The following is a 26,351-nucleotide window of genomic DNA, read 5'->3' as shown; positions in this document are numbered from 1 at the left end:
GTATATATCAAGTGCTATGAATTGTAGTTGTTTTTTACGTATGCTTGGAACTAGGCCACTATGCCGGGTAACGCACATTTATTGCTGTTCCCATGTGTTCTACACAGCATTCTGTGATCAATAAAACATTTTATTGCACCTATTGTGGAAGTGTCCCAATCTCTCCCACCTCATTTAAAGTCCCAGGGCTGCTTTCCTTTTTCTTGTTGCATTTAGGGATGGAGGTGTTAGAGTGGTTTCTCCAGACCATTATCCCCTTTTCTTTGAGCTGCAAGTAACCTCAGTTGTACACTGTTGCTTTGTTGTCTGCCCCACAGTTGTACAAAACTGAAGCTTTAGGCCCCTTACACGTGGAGCTGGCTCCGTTTGAGTCCACCTGTTCAGTGGGGAATCTGGCCGCTGATCCCCGCTGAGTAGGCGGATGGCTGGTCCGTGTCTGCTCCGCTTATACAGAGCAGACACAGCCCGCTCTTCTCTATGAGTATTTGGATGTAAATGGACCGCCTGTCCATTTATACCCAACTGCTATCCAGTCTGCTAGACAGATGGGGAACATCCCTATCCATGTGTATTTAGCAGACAGGATTGGATTGGATGTTGGCAGGTGTAAATGGACACCATTTATGTTGACACCCACTGCTACATAGTGGGGACTGGAGGATCAGATAGGGTCCACCTGAAAAACTGACAGGCAGACCAGATTGGTCAGCCCGTGTGAAAAGGCCCTTATGGGAGTGGGAAGGGCTGGCTTACAGCTTTGTTTGCTAGAGTCCAGCATCCTGTAGGCAGCAGTATAACCCTCTTGTATTAGAATGAACCCTATGTCCCTTAATAAACTCCATGAAAAGCATGTTACAGTAAGTGAAAAACTACTGCTTTAACTTATACAGCCTAATGTGTTAATAAGTCTGTGTTTTAACACGTTTCATTTTCATGTTTCTTTCAGTTCTATGTACACTCCATCATCTTTTGGAAGTGGCAGCACTTCTTCCACCAGCACATTGGGGAATTCTCCTGCTTTGTCTTGTCGGCTGAGTGTTGGGGAATATTTTAGCAAGGGATTAGATTCCAGGTTAAACAGTACAGGTAACTTAACCAAACTTCTCAAAGAACAAGGGATCTCTGCCAAGGTGAATAGCAATAATGATCCAGAGAAACCACCGCGTCCAGAAAACTTACTTCTTCCCTCCACACCACCCAATTCTCCCACACGGTCTCCCTGTGTTTCTCCCCTCCCATTTGAACCAAGACCAAATCCATCAGAAAGTTTCCTGGCAGTGTCCAGACCAGCGGAGAGTTTTCTTCAAGAAATGTATGGTTTAAAGCCTACACGAAACCAAGCTGATTTGGGGCAGCTGAAGATGAATTTGGTGGATCGATTGAAGCGGTTAGGATTCACAAGAGTAGTTGGACAGGCGGACCAAATGCAGACCACATCACTGAACAATGGGTTAAAGCGGCAAGAGTCTGCTATGTTTGTTGCAACAAGCAGTAGTCTTTTGGGTGGTCTAAGAAGGAACCAGAGTCTTCCGGCTATTATTGGTGGACTTGCACCTTCATTTTGCCCATGTCCTCCAAAAATGGGTAGTTTGAAAGAAGATTGAGCATGTAGTAATAAAAAAAAGGAAAAAAAAAGAAAAAAAAAAGGACTGCTTAGATTAAGTGTTCTCTGTTCAAAGAAGGAGTATTTGAATGATTGTGAAAGGTTGTAGAAGGTTTGTGTAAGTGAAGGAGGAGAAAAGAGGTTATAGAAAAGATTCCCCACAGGGAATACTGGAATACTTGAAAAAAGTATAGAATGGCTGTGAAGAAAGACATTGGAAAGTGATTCAAAATGACTGAAAAGTAGGATTCAAATGTAGACAAAATGCGATTGGGTCAATTTATTAAAACTTGTGTGAAAAACCTGGTGCAGCTGTGCCAATCAGCTTCTAACTTCAGCTTTTTGAATTAAGATTTGACAAAAAATAACCCGGAAGCTGATTGGTTTCTATGCAGAGCAGCACCAGATTTTGCACACTCCAGTTTTAGTAAATCAACCCAGATGACTGCTGTAGATCTGAGTTGACCAGGAGCAGCGGAATTATGCTGGTTAATTTTGCGTCCAGAGATATTCCTCAAGCAGTCGCCTATTTTGCCTCCAATTTTTAAGCTTGTTTACTGATAAGTGATCCATAGAATGTGGATATGACTGAGGGTTTGATACAGAGGTCATTTAATAAATCAAAGCTAAAATGGTTACATAAAGTGTTAAACATTGTGAAGATCAGCTGTATGTGATATTGAGTATTCCAGCCAACTTTATATAAATATATATGAATGTAAGAAATATATAGCCAGTTTAGCACCAAAGGAAAAGAGAACAATAGCCCACCAAAAGAAATTGGCAGAGATAATGAAGCTATAAAAAAAACAACTAAACATGTCTTTTTCATTAATATGCAGTTATCTTAATTATCTAGGTTGCTGTGCCACCTACAGTCATCTTCCCATTAATTTATTAACTACATACTCTACCTAGATCAAACAATTGTTTTTTTCAGGTAGTGTGGCATGCCCTTCCTTAGAACACTATGCAGATTGTTTAAGTTCATGTTGGTTGCTCCATTCCTAGGTTTCACTCGCCTTACTGCCCCTGCTTGCTTTATGTGTGTTAAACATATGGCAGGCTTTCCTTTTTATGTATATGGATTGCCACAACAATAACAAGAAAGAAAACCATAAAACCTAGGAAAGACTCAACTTGTATAAGTAATATTTCGGTATAATTTTGAACATCTCTTGTTTAGTTAAGCAGAGCGCCACCCAAGAGGGGAAGTTCAGTTTTAAGGCCTCCCCCTCCCTTCCTCTTCAGAAAATTGCACTTTTTTTTTGGAGGGGAGGAGAGAGAATGGGTATCTGGTTTTGACAGGTACCCACTCCCACTTCCGTTTAGATGACCTGAGCGATCCAAGGGGAAGTTCTCCCTCCTTGCAGTCTTCTGGTTCATGTCACAAGTCCCAAAAGACTGTGGGACTGTTCACAATGCTCAACGTGGCGGTCACCCGGCTGAGAAGCTGCCGGCTGTCACCTCCGAGTGCCCACACTTGAGATGCCGGCTCCAGGGACAGAAGACAGATGGAAGGAACGGCTTGGGTGAGCACATCACTGGATTCTGGGACAGGTGAGTGTCTGTTTATTAAAAGTCAACAGCTGACTTTTAATAAGCACAAATATGACTAGTGCTCCTCTTTTAACATGTTGAGATATACATGGAGTAAAACCTTTATAGCTTAAATTGATACAACTTCTTTTGGTGGAAAATATTTAGCAATTAATAAAGACAATTTATTTCTCAAGAATTTCCTTCTGGTAAAAGGGCACCTATTAGCACTTTTTAAAAGACAAAAAAAGCACAAAATTATAAATAATGAAGGTTTTATGTACTGTGAAGGAATACAAAAGGGATGTTTATGGCTCACTCTTATAACCGCATCAAAACAGAGGATTTTTCACTTTGCTAAAATAAAAGGCCACAAGCCTATTTTTTATTTTATTTTCCAGGTATTGTTATCTAACAGTTAATCTGGTGCAACAAGTTTTGTGCAATATATCAGAATTCTTTACTTATATCCGTCTATTTAAATATTAACCTGTTGATGATTAACCTCATTTGATTACCTTGCTTATGAATAATCTACAGTTGACATTTTAGTGCACAGGTAAATAATACATTTTCTGAATTCTTGTTTGTGAAACTAACAAAGGGATAGATGCATGCAATATGTATTTGTCTGTGTATGCAGCCCTGCCTACTTTATCTTGAAAAACTTTCTCATGTCAACATTAACTTTAGGTAGACATAACTTGATAATACTCTTTGTAGGTATAGATTTTCTATGTTTCTATATTCTTGTGACTTAACCAGCTCAGAAAAAAATACATTACCATCTGAATCATAGGGCAGGATAAACACCCTTTAGTGCTACCAAATTATGATATCTGTTCAAAAAGGCCTTATAGAATTCGTAAAATGATCAAACCTGCTTAAGCTGATAACGTTTTTAGTAGATGCCAGCAGGTTTGCCAGGTGAATATGGTCTTCATTGTTGAGAGTCTGGCACATGAAGATCCAACACTCTCTTTTTGAGTTTCAGCTTAGTTCATATTGCAAAGAATGTAATCGTATTAACTCTCCTCCAGCTGCATCAGTTAGTGCTTTGAGACTTTTTTACAGAATTAAACTGGTGATCGGTGGAAGTTCTATTTAGATGACAGCCCTGCACCACCTGTATAAGAATAAAAGGTACATCAACAGTTGCAAAAATACATCAATTTAAGAAAAAAAAAAAAAAGAGCTTGGCTCCAGACATTTCATGGAGGCGTTGGTGACATCACTGCACCTCACCCTGCATGTGGGGATAGCTGGGTGCACAAAATCCAGCAAGTTGGTATCACCCCTTCCACTAGGTCCATAGATACATTTTTTTACATTTTCAAAATGCTGCATTTTTGGCCATTATTTATGTTCCCCCTTTTTTTTTGTTGTACAGCTGGTGCAGGGCTGTAGCAAATCACATTTTCATGGAAGGTCCAAATTAAAATAAAATTTTGGGTTTTGGTGGACTGAAATTTTTAAAACCGTTTATTCTGTTTAAGTTCATTTATGTGCAATATTTCAGTACCGGTATAGTCAGTGAAGGTTTATGAGCAGTGTTCAATGAACATTTTACTTTTTTTTATAAATTTGTGTATATGGTTTTGCTGAACCATCCACTTATTCATGAGAAGAAATGCAAATGACTTTTGTGCCATTTTTTTTTTTTTTTTTTAACAAAGCCTTTTGCACTAAAGTTTATGAATGCATTGTTTTATGCTTTTAGCTATATATTGTGGAATACTTGATATTTTTATGACTGTTTGCATTTTGGCCATTGCAGACTGCCTCAGGATTACATGTGTAGGAATACAGTTTAGCTCATAACAAGAGAAGTTGTCACTGATTTGAAATCTTTTTAGAAGTTTCCATAAAGTTAATAGAGACACTGAGGCTGGGTTCACACTGCCGTGACCTTAAAGTCACACGACTTTTCCAGGCAACTTCCTGGCGACTTAGGTATTTACTTTAATAGAAGTATAGAATAGAAGAGAATTGAAGTCGCCTTGAAGTAGTACAGGAACCTTTTTTGAAGTAGTGCTAATTAAGACAGCTCTCATTGACTGACATGGGATTTCACATGTCACGTGACTTGGGGTTTTTACAAGTTTGATCCCAAATCTCGGTAGTGTGAATCAAGCCTTAGTCATAAATAATTAGGCTACAAAAGCCACTGGTATTCGATAACCATCACCGTCAGAGCAATGGAAGATGATTTTTGGTTATGAGTTAATGGACTTTTTGCCCTTCATCTTATTAATAATCAGTGTCAGGAAGCTGTTTGTAAAGCATTTTGGCTTTAAGATTTTTTTTCCCCCTTGGTTAATATTGGCACCCATTAGTACCTAGTGAAAAAAGAAAAAACATGTTCGTGTCGTCTTCCCCATAATTTCACAGTTTTGCTTTGTTCACTTTTGTCTTCCTTGAGATTCACCCCCTTTTTTTCTAATAATTAATGCCTACATCACTAAATTATACCAGTCACATACAGCTTCTACACGGGGAACTATTAACTATGTAATAAAAACTACTCACTTCACATCCTGTGTCAATAATTCATGACCTGCTAAAACTCCAGGAGCAAGCGTTCTTTCTTTAAATATTCAGGGAATGAATCACTTACTGACCTGTGTACACATTGATCAAACTTCTTGTTACATACTTTTTTTTTTTTGCCTATCGCTTTTCTTATTACCTCTTATCCTGTGTATGTTTTAAAAGCAAAAATTAGAGATCCTGAAAAAAAAATACTTTAACATGGTAGCTGTCTAGATGAGGATCTGACTTGGTTTTAAGCTATTTAAAAGTGTATATATCATATTGCATTATTGTTTTAAATATGTGGAGTATATAATATTGTATACCTTGTTTTTATGTTTCCACCAATAAACATTTTTGATCTTTGTACATTTTACGTGATGGTGTGAGTTGTTTTATTTTTCCACAACTGGCTCATTTTGTCTGCTCACGATTACTATGCAGTAGTTTATATATTTTTTTTTAAATAAAGTACAGGCATGTTATGATAGCTAAATGGGCCAATGGGGTTTTTTCTCCCTTCATTCTGTATGGATGCTGTGATTATTATATTATTATAATACAGGATTTATATAGCGCCAACAGTTTACGCAGCACTTTACAATATAAAAAGAGACAATACAGTTATAATACAATAAAATACAAGAGGATTAAGATGGCCCTGCTCAGAAGAGTTTACAATCCCCCTAAGCACTGATTTTTGGGATTATTACACAATATAGCTACACAAGCAGAAGGTAGCTTGAAACCTAATCCTATTACCTACTTAAAGTTTAACATTAGTCAGAAAATTAAGTCCTGCTGATGGCATCAGGCTTGCCCCTTTTGCAGGTGTAGCTATGTAAAACATTAAAAAGAAGTGCCTATACTGTTTAAAACTCAGTAATACACTGTTTCGCCCTGCTCTGCACATGCTCATTTGCTCTCTATTTTTAGGCACTGTGCCGAATTTGTAGAGGCCATTCTGCTGACAGCCTAAAGATTTACTGCTGCTCATGGGCTCTGGGCTTTGGGAAAATGTCAGCCTCCAGCAAGAAGAAAAAGGAGCAATGCTGGAGGCAATTTGCAGCACACACAAATTTTGGCAGCATAATTATAAATGTGGAATGTATGTTCCTTGCTAAGGAACATGTGTTTTTTTTTAATCAAGTTGTTATGGGTAAAGTTCTGCTTTAAGTGTAAGTGACACTATCCTGTGAACTGGCAGGTTACACTCATGTCTTTATGAGCAGTTTGTTTCCAGCATCTTCAAAAATACAGAAAAAATACAACACGAAGCAGCGCAGGTTACAATGTAAACAATAAACCTCAATGCACATTTAAAAGAAAGTCCTTTGAGCACTGAAAGCTCTTTGTGAGATGTGTACGGTCTGTTTGTAGGGGAACCTTATCAGCGGAGGTGAAGCCACTCCAAATATATAAAAGACAAAGAAAACAGCAAAGGCGCCTCTTAGTAAGATCGTTAAATTTAATGTAACAATTCCATTAAAACACTCACATATAAAGACTGTATAGTCCGGCGTAGGTATATTCAGTAAAGGCCATATCTGTGTTCGGAACAAAAGCCTAATTCCTCTTCGCTGCCAGCTGGTATATTCACACGGACTTCCGGGATTGGATCGGAGTCCAAAATGAGGCTTGGGAATCCGCCAGGCGGTCGAATGGAGGGCTGGAACGCAGATTAGATGGAGGCGCTGTACTGCTGTAAAGCAACGCGTTTCAGAGCATGCGCATTGCGGCGCGCTCCTTTTTCACGCTAGGGAGAGAGGATGTATTTGCGGCCTATTTATATTCTCATCTAGCACTGCCACCTAATGGACATAATGGATAATATCGGAATGGGATTACAATTTAAAAAGCATTATATCAGGAGAGGGTACGGTGGAGAATAAAAATTAAAATTATATAATATCAATATGCTACTAGCCTTCATTTTATACTTTGTGCTAATATTCTTTATGTATTATTAATAATACATATGTATATTTATATATACATATATGGTGCACACATTGTTCATAAAAGTGGATTTTTAAAAAACATTATTGTCATTATTATTGTTACACATATCAACACAACCAATATTAGAAATTATAGCAAATCCATTAATGGAATGTTTTGCAGATGAACTATAGAGAAAAGGGCCATTGTATGTATATAATTCTTTGGGACATACATATATGCATACACATGTGTGAGGACAAATATGTATACACCCATGCATGAACATAATTCATGCAGTCACTGAGGGAAGAAAGTAGTTAATCAACTTATGAATATACATGGAGGATCTGAGTAGGTGATAAAACTAGTGAATAACTAAATAGCATGCTTACAATTACACTATATAAAAACTAAAATTGGGGAACAATAAATTACCATAATAAATGATTATTGTAAATAACATGAATCTATAAGGGTATTAGCTTTGTTACCACTAGCCGCCTAAGACCAAAATTATTATAAAATAGTGGAGATTTCTAATTCTTGATTCCACCAGGGTTTAGTGTGTCCAAGGAATATATCCAGAAAGTCTCTCGTTCGCATAATCTGTAGAACCTCTCTGCTGCAATAAGATTTTTGGGAATCTGCTCTATGACCCATACCTCGAGACCTTCTGTAGATTTTGAGTGATATTCACAGAAGTGGCGTGGGACACTATGTTTGTCCTTCCCCCCTTCTATCTTCCTTCTGTGCTCACCAAATCTTTGTCTTAGTGGGCATATAGTACGCCCCACATATATAAGATTACAGGGGCAACTCAGGCCATACACCACGAAATCTGAGCCACACTTGTAAAATTCGTCCAGCATGTAAGTCCTTCCTTTAGTGGAAAAATATTTCTTCCCATGCTGGACGAAACTACAGGATTTACACATAGCTTTTTTGCACTGGAACATGCCCTTTAGTGGGATCATATGAGCATGTGCCGGTGTGGTGTTTTTTATAGATTTTAATTTACTAGGGGCGATTTTATTTTTAATATTGGGAGCTTTTCTGTAGGTAATTTTAGGATAATTTGGCAACACAGGTTTAAGGTGTGGATCCTCAAGAAGAATTGGCCAATACTTCTTGAAAATTGCCTCCATTTTAGAATGCTTGGTGTGAAACAGTAATAAAGCGCCCAGATTGGTTGGAATTCTCATAATTCTTGTTTCGGGCTCCAGGTGTACACTGCAAGTAATGCTTTTGTGCTTGATCAACTAGTGAATCTGGATAACCCTTGTCCTTGAGTTTCTTTCTAAGTAAGTGACTTTGTTCCTTGTCAGATATTTTGGTGCAATTTCTCCGCAAGCGGCAGAACTGCCCCTTGGGGATGTTGTCTTTCCATTTATTATAGTGGCAGCTTTTATAATGTAATAAAGAATTTCCTGCCGTGGGTTTAAAGAAATTCTTAGCATGTATCACATTGTCAGCATGATACAGGTCAAGATCCAAAAAGGCTAGTTTATCTTTGTCCATAACATGAGTAAAGCTAAGACCATGTGGGTTGTTGTTACAGTGGGAGAAAAACTCATTAACGACATCATCTGGCCCATCCCAGATGATTATAATGTCGTCAATGAATCGACCATAGAAAATAAGGTGCCTAAGGAATGGATTATTGTACCAAATGTACCTATCCTCCCATAGTCCCACTGCCAAATTTGCGTACGAAGGCGCAAAGTTGGCCCCCATGGCTGTCCCTTGGACCTGCAAATAATACTGTTCAAATGTAAAATAATTATGTGTCAAACAATATCTTGCACAGTCCAAGATGAATGAGGCCTGTTTATTGCTCATATATGGATCTTGGGACAGAAAGTGGTTAAGTGCTGCTATTCCAAAAGTATGGGGGATAGAAGTATACAAGGAATTAACGTCTAGAGATATCCAGATGTATTGGTCCTCCCATCTATAGGATTTCAATAATTCCAAAAGATGGGTTCCATCTCGGATATAAGACTGTAGGCCTTGTGCTAGAGGTTGTAAGTAGTAGTCAATATATTTTGATAATCCGGAGGTAATACTGTCCATAGCAGCAATGATAGGTCTCCCTGGGGGATTGGTCTGATTCTTATGAATTTTTGGTATGTGATAAAAATATGGGGTCCGGTAGAAGTCTCTTCGCAAGAAAGAGGCTTCATTTTTATTGATAATTTTGGATACAATGGCACCATCAACAAGTGAATTTATGTCTTTATGCAAGATATTGTTTGACACATAATTATTTTACATTTGATGAACAGTATTATTTGCAGGTCCAAGGGACAGCCATGGGGGCCAACTTTGCGCCTTCGTACGCAAATTTGGCAATGGGTTTATGGGAGGATAGGTACATTTGGTACAATAATCCATTCCTTAGGCACCTTATTTTCTATGGTCGATTCATTGACGACATTATAATCATCTGGGATGGGCCAGATGATGTCGTTAATGAGTTTTTCTCCCACTGTAACAACAACCCACATGGTCTTAGCTTTACTCATGTTATGGACAAAGATAAACTAGCCTTTTTGGATCTTGACCTGGATCATGCTGACAATGTGATACATGCTAAGAATTTCTTTAAACCCACAGCAGGAAATTCTTTATTACATTATAAAAGCTGCCACTATAATAAATGGAAAGACAACATCCCCAAGGGGCACTTCTGCCGGTTGCGGAGAAATTGCACCAAAATATCTGACTACAAGGAACAAAGTCACTTACTTAGAAAGAAACTCAGGGACAAGAGTTATCCAGATTCACTAGTTGATCAAGCACAAAAGCATTACTTGCAGTGTACACCTGGAGCCCGAAACAAAAATGATGAGAATTCCAACCAATCTGGGCGCTTTATTACTATGTTTCACACCAAGCATTCTAAAATGGAGGCAATTTTCAAGAAGTATTGGCCAATTCTTCTTGAGGATCCACACCTTAAACCTGTGTTGCCAAATTATCCTAAAATTACCTACAGAAAAGCTCCCAATATTAAAAATAAAATTGCCCCATGTAAATTAAAATCTATAAAAAAACACCACACCGGCACATGCTCATATGATCCCACCAAAGGGCATGTTCCAGTGCAAAAAAGATATGTGTAAAACCTATAGTTTCATCCAGCATGGGAAGAAATATTTTTCCACTAAAGGAAGGACTTACATGCTGGACGAATTTTACAACTGTGGCTCAGATATCGTGGTGTATGGCCTGAGTTGCCCCTGTAATCTTATATATGTGGGGCGTACTATACGCCCACTAAGACAAAGATTTGGTGAGCACAGAAGGAAGATAGAAGGGGGGAAGGACAAACATAGTGTCCCATGCCACTTCTGTGAATATCACTCAAAATCTACAGAAGGTCTCGAGGTATGGGTCATAGAGCAGATTCCCAAAAATCTTACCGCAGCAGAGAGGTTCTACAGATTATGCGAACGAGAGACTTTCTGGATATATTCCTTGGACACCCTAAACCCTGGTGGAATCAATGAAGAATTAGAAATCTCCACTATTTTATAATAATTTTGGTCTTAGACAGCTAGTGGTAACAAAGCTAATACCCTTATAGATTCATGTTATTTACAATAATCATTTATTATGGTAATTTATTGTTCCCCAATTTTAGTTTTTATATAGTGTAATTGTAAGCATGCTATTTAGTTATTCACTAGTTTTATCACCTACTCAGATCCTCCATGTATATTCATAAGTTGATTAACTACTTTCTTCCCTCAGTGACTGCATGAATTATGTTCATGCATGGGTGTATACATATTTGTCCTCACACATGTGTATGCATATATGTATGTCCCAAAGAATTATATACATACAATGACCCTTTTCTCTATAGTTCATCTGCAAAACATTCCATTAATGGATTTGCTATAATTTCTAATATTGGTTGTGTTGATATATGTAACAATAATAATGACAATAATGTTTTTTAAAAATACACTTTTATGAACAAATGTGTGCACCATATATGTATATATACATATGTATTATTAATAATGCATAAAGAATATTAGCACAAAGTATAAAATGAAGGCTAGTAGCATATTGATATTATACACAAGCACATAATTTTTAATTCTAATTTTTATTCTCCACCGTACCCTCTCCTGATATAATCCTTTTTAAATTGTAATCCCATTCCGATATTATCAATTATGTCCATTAGGTGGCAGTGCTAGATGAGCATATAAATAGGCCGCAAATACATCCTCTCTCCCTAGCTTGAAAAAGGAGCGCGCCGCAATGTGCATGCTCTGAAACGCGTTGCTTTACAGCAGTACAGCGCCTCCATCTAATCTGCGTTCCAGCCCTCCATTTGACCGCCTGGCAGATTCCCAAGCCTCGTTTTGGACTCCGATCCAATCCCGGAAGTCCGTGTGAATATACCAGCCGGCAGCGAAGGGGAATTAGGCTTTTTGTTCCGAACACAGATATGGCCTTTACTGAATATACCTACGCTGGACTATACAGTCTTTATATGTGAGTGTTTTAATGGAATTGTTACATTAAATTTAACGATCTTACTAAGAGGCGCCTTTGCTGTTTTCTTTGTTTCCAGCATCTGATGTATTACTCACTTTCTCCACTCCTCTCCGTTGCACAGTCCTAGTAATTTATCCTAGTAATAAATAAACTGCTTCCCTATGTCCTTGTTGATTGATGTCCCAGCATTACCCAACCTATTTCTCCAAGCCCAGCCATAAATACCACTGCCTGGGCTACACATTATGCCTCCATCAAGCTGCTGGCGTTGAGTATGGATATTACAGTTTGTGGTGAGCTGGTCCATTAAACCAATGAAATTAAGCCCATTCCAAACAATTGCTACCCTTCTCTGCTAAGAGAGGTAAGCAGTCCTGTGTCTTTTCTTTTTGGCTTGTGCAGGAAATGGGGCCATTAACATTGCATAATCCTGCCCCCAGCACCAAAGAGGCTGCATTGCTTGTTGGATTATGTAGTCTAATAGTGGTGGCCTATATATGTAATGTGTGCATCATCCAAACCCGTCCACAGCCTAATGCTACATAGAAGGAAGAAAGGACTGTGGAAGTCATGTGAGCACATCTTTTAAAAATGCAGGCAGATGTGCAAGAATGGGGGAAAGACATTGACTGGTCATTTTAAGAGGATTCTAAGGTTTCCTTATTTTATTTTTTTTCCACTCTCCAACACTTTGATGTCCCACATTTTAGTCATCTTTCACGTCACTTGCATATCCCACCCTTTCAACTCTTCTGGTCTTTACCCCTTGCACTTTTTCATTTTAATTTTCCCATTCTCCACCCCTTTTACCTTATACTCCTAAGCCCTTTATGGCCTTCACATCAAAATTACTCTTTTATATGTCAATTACCTGTAGTGATAATATCTAACAAACTTACTTAATGGAGCAGTCCGACCATCCCACATAAATGAATATCTTAATAGTTAAAACCTAATAGTAATACTATATACACTATCTATCTATCTATCTATCTATCTATCTATCTATCTATCTATCTATCTATCTATCTATCTATATATATATATATATTCTGGAATTCTGCCGCAGGTGTTGGCCCCATCCGACCTGGTGGGCCCTGAGAGTATCAACGTGTGATTCTTTGTAAGCTGCACTAATTGGGGTGCCATCTCACCTCGGGGTACTTTTTCACTAACCATTAAGTGGGATTATCTGACATCATTTATGGGAATTTCGGTTGGGAGGTCAACCACCTAGGTAAATATATGAGATGGCTATTGTTGCATATATATGATCAGTTATGCATTTTTCCCATTTGATATGCTAAATGCAGTCTCTTTGCAGCAAACTTATCCTCAAAGTTTTCATTAGAAGACCCTTGGGTTGAAACGCGTCAGTTTGTCATACATTAGACATGTTTGCTATGTAATGCTATGTACATTTCTGTGTTGCAATAATTGCACCCTTTGGGTATACCCTTTGTCAAGCTTATATTTTAACTGTCATGGTAAATTTTGTACGTTAATACATTTTTATCAACTAATCATTTCATTTGAATTACTTATCTATCTCGCTGCTACAAAACCTCTTTGGGGGAACTTTCCCATATTAGGTTTCGTTATTTATTTTGGATGTAAACCCACTCTCATAATTTCTAAATTACTTCCATAGTGCTGATCTATAAGAATATACATGCCTCCTGCATGTATCCTTACCTGTGAAATATCTCCCCTTTAGCTGTTTGGAGCCCTGCAATACTCTGGATTCTGTGGGCAGGTCTGTTGTCCAGGGCTCTGTGGGTGGAGTCATGATGTCAGTAGACTCCCCGCCCACCTCTACACTCCCCTTGGCCAGGCATCGATATTTCTTACACTGAACTTCTTCTGGTCTCGTATTTTAAATTATTTTTTTAAATGACAATTTTTTTTTATTGCATTTTTGTGTAAATATGAGATCTGAGGTCTTTTTGACCCCAGATCTCATATTTAAGAGGTCCTGTCATGCTTTTTTCTATTACAAGGGATGTTTACATTCCTTGTAATAGGAATAAAAGTGACAATTTAAAAAAAAAAAGTGTAAAAACAAAAAATAAAAGGTAAAATAAATAAATAAGAAAAATGTTTAAATTTTTAAACGCACCCCGTCCCGACGAGCTCGCGTGCAGAAGTGAACGCATACGTGAGTATTGCCCTCATATGAAAACTGTGTTCAAACCACACATGTGAGGTATCCCCGCGATCGGTAGAGCGAGAGCAATAATTCTAGCCCTAGACTTCCTCTGTAACTCAAAACATGCAACCTGTAGAATTTTTTAAACGTCGCCTATGGAGATTTTTAAAGGTAAACGTTTGTCGCCATTCCACGAGTGGGCGCAATTTTGAAGTGTGACATGTTGGGTATTAATTCAGCGTAACATTATCTTTCACAATATTAAAAAAACTGGGCTAACTTTACTGCTGTCTTATTTTTTCATTCAAAAAAGTGTATTTTTTCCAAAAAAAAATGTGCTTGTAAGACCGCTGTGCAAATATGTTGTGACAGAAAGTATTGCAACGACCGCCATTTTATTCTCTAGGGTGTTAGAAAAAAAATGTATAATGTTTGGGGGTTCTAAGTAACTTTCTAGCAAAAAAAAAAAAAAAACAGTTTTTAACTTGTAAACAACAAATCTCAGAAAGAGGCTCGGTCCTTAAAGTGTAAGTAAACTCCCCTATCGTTTTCAGCCAAGGAAGCTGCCATCTTTGCCTCTTTTTAATCTACAACTGCCATGATGCTGCACATGTGATCAGTTTAGACACCAGCCATTGGATGGCTTGACAGTTGTTTGGTTGAGAGCACAACCAATGGGAGTGTTACATTTCCGGCATGTGCCGGAAATGAAACGGTTTTATGGATGGGTTTACCTCCGCTTTAAGTGATTAAGCATATTTATTTATTCATTTATTAAGCTTTTTTTTTTAATTATTATTCATTCTTCATTAAAGGGGACCACATACATGCTCCAAACATTATAACTTACGTATTTTAAATACTTAAACCTCATTAATATGTAATACATTCCCATCTAACAGCTTAAAGCTATCAGCATTACAGTATTTCATATCATATCTTAATCTGAATCTCTTTCCCCTCTCGGTCATAAGCTCTTGTACAAACATAGCCTAGTCTCAGACTCATAGTCCCAGAGTAAGACCTCCTTCGGAGTTGTTATAACTAATTTCTGATTGGGACTCTAAAACAGACGTTAATACTGCAGCTACAGGAACAGATTCACAGGACTCAATCACTGTGTTTAAAATGTCCGTTCAGTGTCAAAATGTATTATTACATGTTATTTTATACATAGATAAGAAAGGGGTGGTGTGAGATATTATTAAAAACTAACAAATAGAAATATGTTATTAAAAGCTAACAAATAGAAATATATTATTAAAAGCTAGCGAATAGAACAATTGCAAAAGTAAAACACTGAGAAGAGAGGGGGGAGTAGAGAGCGTTTAGCAGAAGATGTGTCTGTGTGTTAGGTGAAGGTTACAGAACACATTTCAACAGTGAGAACAAAATGGAGTCTCTTGTGCTTAAATGAACAATACAGTGAATGTCCATGTCATAGTATCTCTATGTAGTAGTAAACATTTTAAACCTTCCCTCTTCCTTTTTCCTTCTTTTTTTTTTTTTATAAAGAAAAAACCTAAATCCCAAACAAAAACACAAAACAAAACAAAAAACAAAAAAAAAGGGAACAAACAGGATCAAAGAATCAATCCATCCCCTTCCTTTCTGCCCCCCCCCCCCCCCCCATAGCCAACGAGCAGGGTTCCACTCTCACCAGGAGCCAAACTAGTTGAAATAGGACAGTGCCTTCTATCCTAAACGAATGAAATTTACATCAATAAGATTCCTTTCCTCTGAGTTAATAAAAATGTTCCATGGAGCCCAGATTTTATCGTATAATTAAAAAAGCATGTATTTTTTTTTATTTATTAAGCTTTTTTTTTATTAAGTTTTTATTAAGCATTTCTTAAACAATTGTCCAAAATCTTGTTTATTCAATTAACAATAGGTGAACCACCTAACATAAGCCCAGCAGGGTGCTGAGTGCAGCTGCTGCTCCTTGCAGAAAGCCTAGAGGAGATGATTAGCATTAAAGGGATCGGCAATCGGCCATACCGGTGTGGTCTATGATCTTTCCATTAACGCCCTGAGGATGAGGAGGAACAACAAGCAGTGTGCTGGATGAAATTAATTTATCTTAAGTGCTTTTGCCTTTCTTTTCATTAAGCAAGAAAATCGTTTATGTTGCATGAGGAGTATTTTCTTTTTTTTTTTTGGGTGGAAAGTGTCACCAGTTGATTATCTACTCTTTTGGTGGCAGAATAAAATTTTTTTTGATGGACTCCCATTTATACCTTGATATTTACACATGATTACAATGAACTCTGGTGTGAACACTTTTCTGACATACCAGGGCTGTTATATGGACACCAATAATGTCTTTATGCCTTTGTATCACAGAAGTATTTTTTTTTTTTAGTTATTTGCAGCGTGGGGCTTATGTTAGCTGATTCACCACTAAACATAGTTATTAACACATTGTTTGGGGGGGGGGGGGGGGTAGCACAGCAGCTTGGTGTTAAAGTTTTACTTAATTTTTTTTTTTATAGATTTTTTTTTAATTTATTTCTTATTTTAGCACAGAGAGGGTTTGAACATATTTTCGCATTATAGTCCCCTAAAAAATATTTTTTCATGATCGATTTTCTAATAAATTCGTGTCTGTCTATGTAGACATCAAATTTATTGTCTTTTTTTTTCGGGGCACATTTCAAACCCAAATTAAGGATATTTATTTCTTATTTATGGGTCGCTTTACTTAAATTAAACATACCGTTTGAGCTCATACTCTCCTCTTTCTGGGATTGAATCTTTCTCCCTGCCCCTACACCCCCTGTATCTTCTTTTTTTGTTCCTATGTCCCTGGTATTCTGTGCCGAACAATATATTCTGTCTCCCTCTCTGGGATGATCTGGAATTCCCCCTTCTCTCCAAAAAAAAAAAAATAAATATGTGATAGTTCAGGGGTTCCATACTTATAATTTTCTTGTTCATAACTCAGGGGTTCACACTTATTTCTTGTTGGGATACTATAATTATGGCATGATCCAAAAGTGGTACTCCTGCAATGTTGAGTGCAGCTGCTGCTCCCTGCAGAAAGCCTGGAGGAGATGGATGGCAATAAAGGTTTCACTGGTGGATTATCTATTCTTAATAGATAATGTATATTTTTTTTGGACTCGCATTCATACCATGACATTTACACATGATTACAAGGTTAATCCTCTTTCAGAGGTTTTTTTTGGACACTAGTGTGGGTTTTCTTAAAATACCAGAAGTACTGTTATATGGACGCTATTAGTGTGGATTTAAAGGGAAACATTTTTCTTGCAAGGTAAAAACGCAGGAAAAAAAAACTATCAGTGTGAAAGGGCTTAGAGTTTCGAATTTCAATTTTTTTTTTTTTTTTTAGCGTGGAGACGGGTTGAACTTTCTTTCAATTAAAATTGGGCATCTGAATGTTTACCTATAAGTTCTGTGTGTCGGTATTATGCTTAATGGAAATGTTTAAAATGCATTTCCAGGCAGCTAGTTAAAGCTTTCAGTGACTGTGTTGAAGTCAGAAATTTCACATATTTAATTTTAATGTATCATGTGTTATCCTCTGCAGAGTAAGCAAAAACAGCTCCATAGAGTCATTAGGAGGAGAAATGTACTTCCTTAACCGCTTGCTGACCGCCTCACGCAGCTATACTGCAGCAGAAGGGCTCGAACAGGCAAATTAACGTACCTGTACGTTGCCCTTTAAGAGGTGGCCTGCGGGCGCGAGCCCACGGCAAGCTCCGTGAGTCGGGTTTGGGGGTCCCGCAGACTCTATGTCCGTGGGGATACCCGCAATCGTCTCACGGAGAGGAAGAACGGGGAGATGCTAATATAAACAAGCATCTCCCTGTTCTGCCTAGTGACAGTGTCACTGATCTATGCTCGCTGTGTTCGGGAGCAGAGATCAGTGACGTGCCACACGTAGCCACGCCCCCCCACAGTTAGAATCACTCCCCAGGACATACTTAACCCCTACACTGACCCCTAGTGGTTAACTCCTTCACTGCCAGTGTCATTTACACAGGAATCAGTGCATTTGTATAGCACTGATTGCTGTATAAATAACAATGGTCTCAAAAATGTCCAATGTGTCCGCCATAATGTCGCAGTCACGATAAAAATTGCTGATCGCCGCCATTACTAGTAAAAAAAAAAAATTAACAAAAATGCCATAAAACTATCCCCTATTTTGTAAACGCTATAACTTTTGCGCAAACCAATAAATGCTTATTGCGATTTTTTTTTTTTTTACCAAAAATATGTAGAAGAATAAGTATCGGCCTAAACTGAGGAAAAAAATGTTTTTTATATATTTTTGGGGGATAGTTATTATAGTAAAATGTAAAAAATAATACGTTTTTTTCAAAATTGTCGCTCCTTTTTTGTTTATAGCGCAAAAAATAAAAACCGCAGGGGTGATCAAATACCAAGAAAAGAAAGCTCTATTTGTGGATAAAAAAAAGGACGTCAATTTTGTTTGGAAGCCACGTCGCACGACCGCGCAATTGTCAGTTGAAGCGACGCCTTGCCGAATCGCAAGAAGTGCTCTGGTCTTTGGCCAGCAAAATGGTCCAGGCTTAAAGACTAAGTTAACCTTTTGGGGAAAAAAAAATAAATGCACATTTTTTTGCAGGAAAAAAAAGTGTATTTATAATTTTTTTTCCCACAGGAGTCTGGAAAGCATTTCACTTATGATCAGAGGATCAGGGGTGCAATATCAGGATCCTGCAAAAAATCCCTGCAGCTTTCAGCTCATACCCTCAATACATACTGTTGACAAGCTGTAAGGCATGTGAATGAACAACAAGAGCACTCAACAGCGCCCTCGCAGGACGTTGAGAATTACAAGTCATTACTCGCCGTGGCTGATGGTACTTGTAGATCTGTCATTCACAGATCAATGTGAATGAATGAGGTGGCCCTGTTGTTTTCAAAAAGTGACTGCGGGTACAGGGAGAAGAACCCTTGCCTGCTGTCACATGGAGGGGCATGTGGGGGGGTAGGTCTAGAGCAGGGGTGTCCAAACGTTTTTCAAAGAGGGCCAGATTTGAAGTGAACATGTGTGAGGGCTGACCATTTTGCCTGACATTCTTTGAACCATTAAAATTCGGTCTAAGTGTGTTCGTTCGCGCACTAATACACTGCCCAACAAGAATTCTCTTGCTTTTGTCGTGCTCGTTCCCGACACACAGACGAATGCTCTGCTCTTTAGGGGTACTTTTAATTCTCAGTGCAATTAAAAAAAAGGTTGGGGACTTCTTTCCCTGCATTTTTGTGGGTAGGGAAGCCCATTGAAATAAATGGGCTGCCCTACACGTAGCACGCAGCCACACAGATGTGAACCAAGGGCTTGTTCACATGTCAGGTTGGAGGGGCAGTAAAACCACATGATTAAGCTGTTTTTACCACCCCCAACTTCTCCCCCTTTAGCTGCAGAGGGAGCAGCTGGGGGTGTACACATGCTGTGGCTGCAGCTGGAGGTATACCCAGGCTGAATGGGGCTGCACTGCAACTATCCCGCAACTGTGTGCATTGCACGGTTGCGGTATAGTGATGCTGCATTTACAAGCTTAAAATATGTGGTGAGGAGGCAACATAATGCCTCTTTACCGCCTGTCAAATGCCTCTGAAAGCGATCTGTGCATGAATTGCTTTTCAGAGGAGCAGCAGTCCTGGCTGCTATCACAAACAAGCCCTACAAAAGCAGTTCTGATGGTACAGGAAATGGGGGGGGGGGGCAGATTAAAAGTAACATACACGCATACAGACATACATGCACAGACACATGCATACACCTACATACATAGAGACACATGCACACACACATACAGACACATGCACACACATACAGACACATGCATACACATACATACAGACACATGCACACACACACAGACACATGCATACACATACATACAGACAGACACATACACACACACACATACAGACACATGCACACACCAACATATACAGACACATGCACACACACACATACAGACACACATGCACAGACACACATAACACATAAATAAAGCCCTTTTAAAATGAATCTAGCTTCAATCACAGTACTGTACTTTTCCAACTTCCTCATTCAGCCGGGCACTGCACTGTAGGGGGATGCAGAGAGCACAGCACACTCCCCTGCACTTTACTTTCACTTTTGAGGCTGACGGAGCTTCTCACAGTGCCGATGTACAGTTCGGCAGGGGATTGGGCTCATCTGACAGCCCTGATCCCGCGGCACACTGGCTGAGAAAGGCTGGTTTAGATAACCAGGCGGGCCGTTCAAAACCGGACCACGGGCCGCGATTGGCCCGCGGGCCGGACTTTGGACATGCCTGGTCTAGAGCATGTTACACGTTGCACCCTAATTATGGGTGTAGCGCTGGTAGATTTTTATCTACCGCTGATAGGTAAATTTAGTGGGTCGCTTATTATAGGAAGTTAGATTTGCCTCTGTTCCAGCTTGGCTGACGTTGCATGCAGTTCCGCATTGTGCCGGTGGGTGTCGTTGTCACCATCGGCAGGTGTTGGAAAAGCAACGTGTTGAAGTGAATGAGTGCTCCTCATGTCCCGGAGATAACTCGGTGGAGGTGGTCCTCCGAGTTGCATTCTGGGAGAGGGTATTTATAGGACAGACGCCATGTTTTAGGGTTCATTTTCAGCCACCTGCTGGCCCTCCTGACCGACAGGTATGCACTAGGAATACCACCTTGTGGTCCTCCATTCCGGAGGCCCACGCCGCTACGGCGTGTGGGTGGGCCCGAAACCCTGTCTGGGGCCTACCACAGCAGCGGAGAAATGGTCCTGAGCTGTCTTTCCTGAGGAGTAAAGATGCTGGACAACCGAGAATATCCCAGGGGAGGACACGTCATGGAAGGATCATGCAGAGTGTTGGTCTGGAGAGGGGCCTGGTGACTCGGTTGGAGGACGCATTCCGAAGTAATCTCACAGTATAGTACTGCTGGGTTGGCTTAAAGGTTCAAGTACTGTATCTGACTTTCACCACAAACCAATACATCCTGTGGCAGAGGATCATACGGGTTTTATTCCAGATAAGTCTGTGGCAGAGACTTTTGTTCGTGCTACGTGCTGGCTGCTAGGCAAGTGAGATATGTCTATCCAGCAAAGATTGAATCCTACAAAAAGGGGGGACCATTCGATTGCAAGTGTTCATTACAAAGAATATTTCTGAAGAAATACAACAGAAAGGTATTCGAGCTTCCCCGCAGCTTTCCTGCTACCTCTTTCCTGCTACTTCCCTGGTTTATTCTATTAAAGCATTGGAAAACCTACTCAAGTGTTTGATGCTTATATAGTCCAGAGGTAAACTCAACGGAAGCCTAGACCCGGTGCCGGTGAAACAGAGGTATCGAGAGTGAAGGTAACAAGCCCGCTTAAACGAGCAGCTCCACCGAGAGTTATTGCTACATGGGTATAATGTGTAACATGCTTTGTAAGGTTAACTTCTCTTTTAGGCATGTAATTAATAACTTCCTCTTTCTGCATAACAGGCTTTAGTCTCATTGGAGTCTGTGAGAAAATGCTTAGTTATTTAAATACAAGGTTTCTGTATGTGAGAGGTAGAAAGAAGCCTAAATTATATCAAAATCTAGTTTACAATCTTTGTCACCTTGTGGGGTTGGCAAACTCAAAGGTGGCAGCTCTAGATGTCACTGCTACCTCTAACAGCTTGGAGAACAGCCCTTCTAGTAGGGGAGGTGAGGATAGTGCTGGAAGGCCTAGACAGTTGGTGATAATAGAGGATTCTGTCATCAGAAAGACTGTTAGAATGATTTATCGACAGGATCGCTGTGAATGGTTTGCTGTCTTCCTGATGCCAGGGTTCGGCATGTGGTGAACCAGGTTGGTAAATTACTGGGAGGGGCTGGGCATGACCCAGCTGTCTTGGTCCATGTTGGAACCAATGACAGAATATTTGGAAGGTGGAGGCTCCGTAAGAATCAATTTAAAGAACTAAGTTGCAAGTTTAAGGGCAGGATCTCTAAGGTGATATTCTCTGAATTATTGCCTGTGCCATGCACAGCACAGAAAAGACGGGGAGCTTAGAGAACTGAATGTATGCATACCTTCTTTAGCTTTGTGTATACAAAGGAGCATGGGGATGCTTAAGTTCCTAATGGGGGTGATATTGACACAGCCCCAAATAAACCACTTTGGCTCAAAATTGATATTGTCCTGAACTATTTAGCCAGAATAAAGGTAAATAAAGCACCTGGACCTGATGGCATACACCCACGGATCCTAAAAGAATTGAGCTCTGTCATTTCAAAGCCATTCTTTCTAATTTTTAGGGACTCTTTAATGACTAGAATAGTAAGACCCCTTTCACACCGAGGGCGTTTTGCAGGCGCTATAGCATTAAAAATAGTGCCTGCAATCCGCTCTCAAACAGCTGCAGCATTGTCTCCAGTGTGAAAGCCCGAGGGCTTTCACAACGGAGCGTTGCGCTGGCAGGACGCGCATTGCGGGCGGTTTTAACCCTTTCTAGCGGGGGGGTAAAAGCGCCCCGCTAGCGGCCGAAATGTGCCGCTAATCCGGCGGTTTTACCGCCGACGCTATGGGCGGCCCGGTGTGAAAGGGCTCTTACACTGGATTGACACCTATATTTAAAAAGGGATCAAAGTTTTTACCAAGTAACTATAGACCTGGTAGTTTAACTTCTATAGTTAAGAAGATACTGGAGAGTTTAATAAAAGACCACACAGATGTGTTTTTGATAGAAATTTTATTTTTTTTAAGCAACCGACAGTATGGATTCATGAAAGACAGAAGTTGTTAGACAAACCTGGTTTCTTTTTATGAGGAGGTAAGTAAAACCTTGGACAGAGGGGTGGCTATGGACGTGGTATACTTGGATTTTGCAAAAGTATTTGACACAGTTCCCCACCAACGGCTAATGTGTAAGGTAAAGTCTACAGGCTTGGAAAAATCAGTTTGCAAATAGGTAGAAAACTGGCTAAAGGACAGAATTCAGAGAGTAGTGGTTGATGATTCATACTTTGAATGGTCTAAGGTTATCAGTGGTGTACCCCAAGGTTCAGTGTTGGGACTCCTACTTTTTAATACCTTTTATAAATGATATAGGGTCTGAGATTAAAAGTACTATTTCAGGCTTTGCAGATGACACGAAGCTATGCAGTGGAATAACATCCTTATAGGATGTCTCCAATTTACAAGCCAACCTCAATGCATTGGTATGTTGGTAAAGGAATATGAAAAGCTGCCCCTAGTATCCTCTCCCACCACTGCGCCAAAGAAAAAAATATTATGTGCTTAAAATGATATGTGATGAAAAGCTGCCACTTAAATAAAAATGTGTGAAATATCCAAAATCGCAACCTATAATTATAATATAAAAAATAATAGGAGGAAATAGTGGCACTAATAGGTATGATAGATAACTGTGAATCAAAAAAACAATGACTCTATAATTATAAATAAAAGTGTAAAACACCCAGTGACAAGTGAACAACAATGTCTATATAAAGATAATATAGTCCATATATGTAAGTTGACAAAGCAAGTAAATTGAAGACTTCAATCTTCTTGTACTCTAAATCTTCTAATCTTCCACCACACCACTGTGTTAGTAACACCTCTTCCCCTGAAGAGCGCACTCACCAGCTCGTGTTGCCTCCCACTCTCGTGTTTGGCAAAAAATGCAGTTGAGCCACACCTGGGTTACAGACGATGATCCGTGACTCAAATCAAAAAATATGTGAAAAACAAATGAATAAAGTGCTCCACATAGCGTGACAACGTTTCAACCAGTTTAATAAAATCACAAAAACACTTCAATGTTTCCACTCACATTTAAAACGAAAATGGTAAGCCTTAAAACTGAATCCACAGCAAACAAAAACAAATAATGGTTCAGCGGTGCACTGCAGTCACGGCGGACCTGAGGTGTAAGCCTGTGTTGTGTCTCTCACCCCATTCGCTATGGTCCTGCTAACCGGTATCATTGTAAACTCCTCAGCAACCGGAGTCTCACGTCAGTTGTATAGATTGCCGTGTAGCCACACCCCCGACATGTTTCATCACTCTGACTTCCTCATGGGATTGGCTTACATATATGGGCTATATTATCATTATATAGGCATTGTTGTTCACTTGTCACTGGGTGTTTTACACTTTTATTTATAATTATAGAGTTATTGTTTTTTTGATTCACAGTTATATATCATACCTATTAGCGCCGCTATTTCCTCCTATTATTTTTTTATTATAATTATAGGTTGCGATTTTGGAAACCTCACTGCACTGTCTAATTGGGCAACTATATGGCAAATGAGGTTTGATGTTGATAAATGTAAAGTTATGCACTTGGGGATTAAGAATTTGCATGCATCATACATACTAGGTGGAGTACAACTGGGGGAATCCATAGTGAGAAGGATCTTGGGGTTTTGGTAGTCATAAGCTTAATAATAACATGCAATGCCAAGCTGCAAAATATTTTCTTGTAAATAAAGAGGTATGGACAGCAGAGCGGGAGCTCGTTTTTCCCTAAAATGGGGAACTCATTAGTAAGAGCTTGTCTGGAATGTGTGTAGTACATTTTATGTGTGTATATACAGTATCTCACAAAATTGAGTACACGGTAGGGACGGCCCTGGACTCAGGGCTATGGGCCCCAGATCCGGGGCTCTAGCCTCATCAGCCACCCCCTAACGACGCCACTGCTAACAGCCACCGTCAGCTTTTTTATGTTGGCTGTTTCCACTTCCTGCCTGGCAAAATGTCTCAGGTCAGAAAGTCAAGGGAAATCTTTCTTGCGAAACTGCAGATATTGGTAAAACCTGACAGGGATTATAACCTTTCCCTATTCTTTTCAAAAATAAGAAGGAAAAAAAAGTTTTGGGGTATAGATGCACTTTAAACCGGAGAATGATTTAATTGCTTTATTTTTTAGGAATTGACTTATCAAACATATGGCTGTAAAGAGTAAAATACGCTTGTTGTTTTGGGGCCTACAACTGTGATGTACTTTTACTCATTGAGGTGCATTATAGCAATGCAGCTGCATTCACATGTACATGGGCCTATATTTCAAAACATCAAATTTTATATTTTTACTGATTTGTGTCTGACAGAGAAATCAGTATGTTATAGTCATTATAGTTATGACTCTGTGAAAATAAAAACTTATTGTATGAGTACTTGTCAAAGGATGAACAACTTGCACAATTTTGAGCTTCTCAGGTGTGGTTCCCAGGTCCCACAGAGATACTACATAATTTGCTTTATCTTTGTTGTACAGTACAGGATGCAGGCTGGATAATAGACCCTGGTAAAAAACCTTTTTTAAAGGTATTTGCCAGATTAGACCACCCTAACAGCACCCTGTGCTTCCTTGGGATCTCAGTTTGGCTCTCTGCCCTGCAGAAACCACTCTTTGAACGCATTGGGAAATGCTGTATGGATGAGCTCTCCTGCAAAGTGGCCATCTTAGTAGCTATTGTGTCTCTCAGATGTGTCCCGGTATGTAACTGTACCCCCGGAGGGCCTGCTAAGTTATGCGGCCCACCACTCACCCTGCCCAACCCAGCATTCACTTCCCAGACACTCCAAGAAAATGACTTTCTTTTGTTGTTTTTATTGAGGGAATTTAACTTGGATAGGGTATGGGAATTATGGGATGCCCAATGGAATAACAGCAATGTTGCAAGGGATAACTATGTACACTTTCTGTACACTTCTTCAAACACCTCCAACTCTTGCTTGCAGACTAATAATCTCTCTCTCTCTAGAAGCAGCTAGAACATGGTTAGGCCTGACACTGGCTCAGCCAGGCCTTGGGAATTGCCCTTTGCATGCAGAGACCACAGGTCCCTATAGTGTAGCAGAAAATATGTGAGTTCTGTTAATGCTAGCTGTCCTTCTGGTGGACTACTGCTCCCAGTCAGTCCTCTTCAGGCCCTGCTAGCCCTCCTTCTGCAGCTGCCTGACTTCACTGCCCTTGACACTACCCTTCCTCCCGACTGCACATGTCACTCACCAGCCCTCCTGACTGCGACTGGTGGTTCCCTCCTGAAGACTTGCCCGGCAGCA

The 26,351-nt window shown here is 39.6% G+C and overlaps 1 protein-coding gene across 4 annotated transcripts in view; it reads left to right on the top strand.

Moving 5' to 3' along the window:
- Window positions 1–6,050, top strand: part of TRAK2 (trafficking kinesin protein 2) — a 105,445-nt gene extending 99,395 nt beyond the window's left edge. For all 4 annotated transcript variants that reach the window (XM_073633271.1, XM_073633270.1, XM_073633272.1 and 1 more), the window contains one exon: window positions 947–6,050. In XM_073633271.1, coding sequence (XP_073489372.1) covers window positions 947–1,604 — 658 coding nt within the window. In that variant the 3' untranslated portion in view covers window positions 1,605–6,050. The remainder of the gene's footprint in view (window positions 1–946) is intronic.
- Window positions 6,051–26,351: the final 20,301 nt, after the last annotated feature.

This window comes from Aquarana catesbeiana, linkage group LG06, assembly GCF_042186555.1.
Source record: "Aquarana catesbeiana isolate 2022-GZ linkage group LG06, ASM4218655v1, whole genome shotgun sequence".
Classification (NCBI taxonomy): domain Eukaryota; kingdom Metazoa; phylum Chordata; class Amphibia; order Anura; family Ranidae; genus Aquarana; species Aquarana catesbeiana.
Note: the sequence above shows the minus strand (reverse complement) of the source record. Positions and strands in the feature narration are given on the sequence as shown.